The sequence below is a fragment of the Anser brachyrhynchus genome (genome assembly GCF_964034855.1).
Source record: "Anser brachyrhynchus genome assembly, chromosome: 1".
NCBI classification, from domain to species: domain Eukaryota; kingdom Metazoa; phylum Chordata; class Aves; order Anseriformes; family Anatidae; genus Anser; species Anser brachyrhynchus.
The window spans coordinates 61,270,178-61,277,978 of NC_137694.1; the positions used below are offsets into that span (position 1 = coordinate 61,270,178).

The following is a 7,801-nucleotide window of genomic DNA, read 5'->3' on the forward strand; positions in this document are numbered from 1 at the left end:
GGCTCTGTGGGGCGGCTGCGAGAGGAGGAAGAGGAGGAGGAGGAGGAGGAGGAGGAGGAGGAGGAGGAGGAGGAGGACGGGCAGCGCCTACATTTCCCGCCGGCCCCCCGAGCGGCGGGGCGGTACAAAGCGGGCGCCGCCCGGCCCGGCAGGTGAGGGGTCCCCGCGGGAGCCGAGATGCCCTTCTCGGCCGGCCCCGGCGCGGACGACGCCTTCGATTACCTGTTCAAGATCATCCTGATCGGGGACTCCAACGTGGGGAAGACGTGCGTGGTGCACCGCTTCAAGACGGGGCACTTCAACGAGAAGCAGCAGAACACCATCGGCGTCGACTTCACCGTGCGCTCGCTGGACATCGACGGCAAGAGGGTGAAGGTCGGTGGCAGGAGCTCGGGGGGAGCAGCGAGGCCGGGAGGGGACCTGGGGGCAGCGCGGTGCCCGCGCCTCCCCTGCCCCATCGGCTTTCGTGCAGGCGCCCTAGGGGAGCGGCAGGAGCACCCTGCGTCCTGGCCGGCCGTGGCGAGGCAAAACACCATCTGTCTTACCGGGGGGTTGCTGAGGGGAAGCTTCCCCTCAGGGTACCTTGGGGGGACAGTCGCTCTAACTGGGGTACGTCCCTGCTCTCATGTTCTCTCTACGTTATCCCGTTGAGAGGGCTCGTACTTTACCTGTGGTGAATTCTCTGGAAGCCATCTCTGGTTTGGAGGGAGTGTATTTTCCCTGCTCCAGAGATGTGGGAGCTGGATCCGGGACAGTGAGGAGGGAAAACCCTCTGGTTCTTAAAGGTTCCACTTTGGTGTGTTCCTGAACTCAGAGAAAACGAAGACTCGTGGAGATGAACACCAGGAGAAAATGTTAGCCAGAACTTATCTCCGTGTGCAGATGAAAGATCAGGTAGCAGACTCCCTCACGCTGCCCAGCCCTGCATCAGGGTTTCTCAGCTCTTCTTCCTTTCCTATTAAGAGTCTGTAATGCCCTATATCTTTCGGCACACTTATTGAAAGTGGGCTCTTTGCAAAGCTGTTTTTACTCTCAACAGCTTGCTTTTTGGTCTGTGTGCATCATCTAAATAGACACACAAATGTCTCTTCACATCAAGAGAGGGCAAAGCCATACTGTGGTTTAGTGGAGTGAGCTGGAACAGGTCTAGCTGCATTGCAGAAAAGGCACAGGGGTTTCAAAAGCGTAGATGCAGGTGGCAAACAGGTAGGAAGCAGCACTCACTCGTCTTTACAATGTCTGTCCTTTCTCTTACAGATCCAAGTGTGGGACACAGCCGGTCAAGAGCGCTTCCGGACAATAACCCAGTCTTACTACAGGAGTGCCCATGGAGCCATCCTTGCCTATGACCTTACTAGGAGGTCCACGTTTGAATCTATTCCTCACTGGATTCGTGAAATTGAAAAGTATGGTGCTGCAAACTTGGTCATGATGTTAATTGGTAGGAATCTAATTATAAATACTATATTGCATAGCTTTTTAAATATAATTATGAAATCTCTGTCGCTTTCCCACCACTACTTCATCTGTGAGCTATGAATTAAAGAAGAATACAGTTTTAATTGAAATAGATTCAAATACGTATCAGTTTGATCTAAGCTTAAAAAATTGGGAAAGTCACAGCCTGGCCCTGATAGGACCAAGCCTATTGCACAGTGAAACATTTTACTTGTTCCTTTCATGCTGGAATAATGCAACAAACTTGCTGCTGGCTTAGCAAGTGCAACCCAGCTGAGGCTAGAACAGCAGTAAGCCCGATGCTCTGCTCCTAACATGCAGGAATTCAGCAGCTTGATAATTTAAGAGGAAGCGGAATGCACAAAGCAACACAACTCCTCCTTCTCATCTTTCCTCCCTGCTCTTTTGATAATGCATGCCCATGGATCTGTAATGGGACTCCAATTGGGTAAGACAGTAAACAGGGATATATGGCTTTAGCAGAGCACTAAATAGTCTGCTTGCGTTCCTCTTCCTCGTTTATACTGCTAGCATTCAAGAAACTTTGCCTCTTGAGGAAAGGAATGGATAAAAATTGATGAATTTGGAGATGGGAGGAAGCAGGACGGTTCTTTCCCTTTGGGTTTCAGATTATTATTGCTCTTCTCCCCCAAGGAAGAAGCTGCAAATGAGAGCTCTGACATGGTAAAATGACAGAGCCTTTATTTACTTTCCACTGCAGTGTGCTGAGAGCAACACGCAGCCACAGCAGCCCAAACTGGCTTTTGAGGATAGGCAGCATTGAGCCCCATAGCACAGCAGGCATAGGATCTAAGCTTTTGCTTGTGCCCCTAGCAAATTACTTATTTCTGCTGGGTGGTTCTTCCTGTTCTTCCTCTGAAGAAACAAATTCTGACCTGCATGCAACTGCAGTGCTTAGGATGAGTAAGGAGGGGGAAAAAAAATCACTAAATTCTGGTAGGGTTTTTCTAACTCATGACTCCAAAGAACAAGACCTATTAGTGTGTGTCAGTAGGGCTGCTTTTTTTTTTTTTTCCCTTAAGAAATGTTTCAAAAGGGGTAAAAATGAAGCTTTTGACAAGGATCCAACTTGGTGCTTCCTTCCAAAGCTTGTGCTGTTTTACTTACTTTAGCAGGAAGTCTTTGTACAATTAATTAGATGTAGTCATTTTATATACCTTCCTAAGTGTGAAAGGTTAAAAATTCTAACTCTCCCATTTGGAACTGAAAGAGGAAAGGGGTCGGTGTGCGTGTGTCTTTTGTTAGGATGGCAAACAACCATGAAGCAAGGTGTTCTTGAGGGCTTGTGCTTTGCTGGTGTTAGTTGTTGCTGTTTGTTTCCCTTTGGAAAAGCTAGAAGCTGCTTAAAGGGGGAGGAGAATTAGCTTATATATGCTTCGAATTCAAGACCTCAGTGTGATGAAAGGTTGTCCTGAAACTAGGAATGTAGACTTCAGCCAGGCACTGGGTATACCAGAACTGATGATAATTCCACAAGTGTTGGAACTACTAAAATACACAAAGGTGTTTTATTTGAGATGTTTTATAATTTGTCAGATTTTGACTAAATTGCTTTGAGTAGAAGTTTCATCTGTATGTGCAGAAACTTCTTATGTATACCTTGTAAGCATTAAGATAGTTGTTGCCAATTCCTGTCTCTTTTGACACTGTCTTGAAATGACCCACTAATGTAAATGGGTCATGTTAAAGTCTTGTTAACAATTGGGCAGGTTCTTCCTTTTTCTCTGCATTAGACTAACAACATTCCACATCTGAGCATCCACTCTGAGATGTGCTGAAGTAGCTTCACAATAAATAGCAGAACACGTGGTTTCCACTGAACGTTGAATGAGGAATAAACCTTTGTGTGACATTGCTTTGGTTTATGGTGTGCAGTCACTATAGTTACAAAGATTACCCAGCTTTTTTAAAAGAAAAACTGATTTAAATACTGCTTAATGTTTTTAAACATTAGGGAATAGGAACAAACAGTTGCTTCCGAAGAATCCTCTGGCACCACTATCTAAATAATTACACGAACACATTCGTTTTGTGGCTTTTAACTCATTTGATAAGCATCAGTTTTGATCCATGTTCTATGGTTGTCTCTGACGTGCTTACATTTTGCTTTTCCAGCAATTCTTAGCCCCAACGTAATTCTGTTATTTACCAAAGTTAAATTAATGTACTGTGTTTAAGGAAGAAATCTTGAGAGACTAAGTTCAATTATCTATTTGCCTTCTTTTAAGGGAACAAATCAGACTCGCTGGATAAGCGCCAAGTCCTGTTTGAAGACGCCTGCACACTGGCAGAGAAGTATGGGCTCCTAGCTGTGTTGGAGACATCAGCAAAAGAAGCTCAAAACATAGAAGAGGTGTTCGTGTTGATGGCTAAGGAGCTGATAGCCCGAAATACCTTGCAGCTTCATGGAGAGAATCCTCCGAACAGCATCTATCTTGACTCCAGGCCAGTGATTGCCAGTCCAACTGCAGAGAAGACCCAGTGCCTTTGTTGAAGAGATTTCAGGAACAGAGTTGGAAGTTGTCATCTTTCTGAGGCTGTTTGATCTTTAGTTTTATTCAACTGATGAAAGTTTGCTGTATGGCCTCAAGCCATCTCTCTGATATCCCTAACTTGCAGTTTGGTGCGGAAGTATCTCCAGAGATCACTGTTGCTGTTGACAGCACAGGTTGCTTTGAACATGGCAGCTGATGTTTTACCGTGAACTTGTGAGCTGAGAGGACTCAGGAAGCTACCAGCCCTTGCCTTAACCAAAGAGAACTATAAAAATGATTGCCTTAATTATGTCTTTGAAAGATTTTTCTGGCTGTGTCAGAAGATAAATTTGCACCAGAGCTCTGCATTGATTTGATCCTTCTAAGATATGTTGTTTGTTGTAGTGCAAGCTCCTTACCCTTTGCCAGTAGCTTTAAAATGTCCGAAGTCCTTGGACAGCACTAACCTACTGATGCCTCGACTTTTGTATAGGGGAGGTCCTGATGTCAGGCATGTAGCCAGCCATCCCCAGGAACTCAATATTCACTTTGTAAAAGTACGTGAATTTCAGATCTGTGTTAACTTCTTCACCAGACAAACCCGGAGACATTCCTGAGCTTTCAAAGCAGGCAGAATATATTAGGGTCCCAACCGTCTTCCTGGGGTGAAAATGGTTGTCTTTTACTTTGCTCTCAAGTTATAAGAATTGTATTTAGTGGTGACCTGTCTTGCTACACAGAGTTACAAGGAGCACTGAAGCTTTCCAGGCCACATTAATGACTTAATGCTGGGGTGAAAGGACCATCTTCTTTTCCTAAGCTTGTCTTGCTTTTGATGTACTGATCTTAATCAAAAGCTGGCTGTTGGTTGTGTGGCAGGCCAGTGGCAGTATGCTTGTAGATTTTCAAGGGAGCGTGAAGGAAGGGATTCAGGCTCTTGTAAATCTCAGTGATGGGTGTGATGGTTTATTAACATAACCTGACCTTAGAGCAGTAAGGGAAGGGTTATGGAGCACACCAGCAGGCTACCCCGGACAAGTATATGTGCTATTCCTTTGGAGACTTAACTGAACATCATGGTAGCAGTAGATGATTTTGTATTGTTCCTCCCAAATGCAAACTTTGCTAGTGGGGGGCTCGCTTTTTCTATGTAGGGAGAAACACATAGCAAATCCTTTTGGAAAAACTTGTCTGAGAAGCACAAAAATAAAGTAGAGTGAATCATTGATTTAGCCTTGCACATATTTCTATTATTATTGTTGCTTCCTCTGGCCAGGTTCTTTGCTATTGCATGCAAAGAATGGGTTAATTCAGCTACCTGTAAACTGAGGGAGAAATCTCCAGTGGTAACTTCTAAGCCTTTTACTGGAGCCTGCTGTGAACAAAGCTGCTTCTTCAGGCATCCTCTTTCTGATATGCTTTCTTTTTAAATCTTAATTTCATCTCAAATTGGTACTAGCTTAGTAAGTGCGTTCAGTTACATTTAAGCAACACTAAACACCATAACCTCTCAAAGTGGCTGACTAAGTAGCAGTCTACCCTCCACACCGGTATTTTTTTCACCTCCTGTCACTGGGAACAGTCAAATGTAAGTTTAACGTTCTTGTGTTTAAAATCCATATTCCCTCTTCTGCAACGTAGCAGCTGTTACATTTTTAGTACCCACACTTAACTGCTAGCAAGCTGTCTTACTTCAGAGATACCTGAGATATTTGTAGCAACTATTAATATTCCAGAAAATAGGAACTAGATACTCGTATTTTCTGTCTTTCATTAGTTGAGAATTAGAGGGAAGATCTTAACAACAGACTTAACCTTTGCATGGTTCATTGGATTTATTGCCTTAGAGATTCTTGTATGAAGTTATTTTGCTTACCCTCAGGATGGAGGAGACTTCTGCAGGCTGATGATGCCTTAGCAGTCTGGCACTACCAGGCTACAGGGCTCTTGCCATTCTCTTCCAGCACACATGGAGCTACTGGTAAAGTCCTTCCCTGGCAGAAAGCTGAGCAACACAGCGTTGCACAAACAGGCTTGCGGCTGAGCTGTCGTGCTGTGTTCTGCTCTGTTCCCTTTCCTTTGACAGATGTAACACTTGTTCAAGAAACTGGCCTTAACTATCTACCCTGACATTCATCTTTGTGCAGCTAAAGCAGGAGTGAGAGCCCTCTTTTGGTTGGTTGGTTGGTGTCTTCCACAGGCCCTTTCAGCAGTTCTGTTGAATTGTTCCCATAGGGTCATTTTTTTAAGCTCTTCATATGAGAGAAGAAAGAACTGCAACAGTGGTGAAGTTCTTCAGTGTGTATTAGTAGACCATTATTAATGAGGTAACATATGAAGAAAACTTTTAAACTTTAGTGTAGTATGTTGTTCTAGACTGTTAGATAGCAACCACTAGATTAAAAGGCAGACTAATTCTGCAATTGTGCCTTTCTCCATCACAGCAGTTGGAAGCATGCAGCTGTCACCAACGCAAGTGGCATGACACTAGCTGCTACAGAACCTTATTTTAATGTCTGCTCCTCCATCATCATATGCAGACCTGATGTGCTTCTCGAGAGCATCTTTAATGTGTGTATAGCGGTGGCTTATTGTAATGTTTACAATGCTGTTCTGAAAGTTACTACTGTCCCACAATTTTAAGGGCTGTGCATGCAAGTTGAAGATAAAGTTGTTTGCTTTCATCTACTCGAGTATTCAAATCTTAGCTGTCTCAAAATTACTGTTGCCTTAAATGTACTGTTGCATGTTCTTTGCACTGATACCACACCCACACCAGATGAGACTGAGGCAGCACCTACGCGCCTAACAGGGCACAAATAACTGGAAAGATTCTGAAACAGAGCACACTCTCATACCCCCAGAAGCTGACCGACTTAAACGTAACTGCAACCCAATGATGTGGAAGGCACAGAGCCCAGGCTGTGTGGCCAAACTTTTCTTCATATATAAGGGACAGGCTCTTAGTAACAAAAGCTGAGGCTCTTATCTAATCATTCCAGTTAATGTTTAAGTAGAGGTGGAAGAGACTGAAAAAGCAATTCTCAGGCCCATGCCTGGAGCAGAAAAGCTCTGTCTTGGACTCTCCTTTCAGGAAGCAGATGCACACCTGAAGCAAAGCCAACCCTTCCTTTCAACCAACCAGCCAAATGCTCCAACCACAGCCCTGTTTTGTGAGAGCAGCTCCTCCCAGCTGTGGCTTATAGAAGACAGCTGCTACTATGGGTGGGCATGGGCTTCTACATCTGCCAATCCCCAGAAAAACAGATTCAGCTCCAGGTGTGTGGGGGGGATTTTGTACTCACTGCTTTCTGTACTGACTCCTGAAGCCATTTTCAAACACCTCTCTCAAGTGAGTGTATAAGGACTAGAACTATGACAGATGATGCTGAGATATGCGAGTCCTTGTGAAGCTGCTTTATTCAGGGCAAGAGCCCCTTTTACTTGAAAGTACATCAGCTTTTAATAAGAACTTGCACACTTGAGATTTTTACCTTGTTAGCTCAGGCCAGGTAGGACCTCCTAAAGTGATTTAATACACTTTAGTGACATCGTTCCAAAATCAACCTTAATTCAACTGCCTACACAGGCAGTGTCAGTGCAATCATATCAAGCTGTTGCCAAGCAGCTGTGGACACTGACTTGACCACCAGTGATAACCTGCATACCCCTATAAACTGCATACCCCTAGATAGCAGCAACAGCAGCAAGTAGGGGCAGAAATTTCACATATTTAGAACTCTTCTCCTATTTCATTGCTACAGCTGTGTCCATAAACATCTTTGCCTATTACAGTTATCACTGCCATGTCTGGCTCATTTTGCTTACATGAAGCACCCTCAGTACAC

General features: G+C 44.5%; 1 protein-coding gene across 1 annotated transcript; it reads left to right on the plus strand.

Annotated features, from left to right (window-relative positions):
- The first annotated feature begins 80 nt into the window (after positions 1–80).
- Positions 81–6,655, plus strand: RAB19 (RAB19, member RAS oncogene family). The gene is made up of 3 exons (XM_080589511.1): positions 81–375; positions 1,258–1,441; positions 3,708–6,655. Exons 1-3 carry the CDS (start codon positions 178–180, stop codon positions 3,971–3,973), a joined length of 648 nt encoding a protein of 215 aa, XP_080445637.1. The 5' UTR covers positions 81–177; the 3' UTR covers positions 3,974–6,655.
- The last annotated feature ends 1,146 nt before the right edge of the window (positions 6,656–7,801 follow it).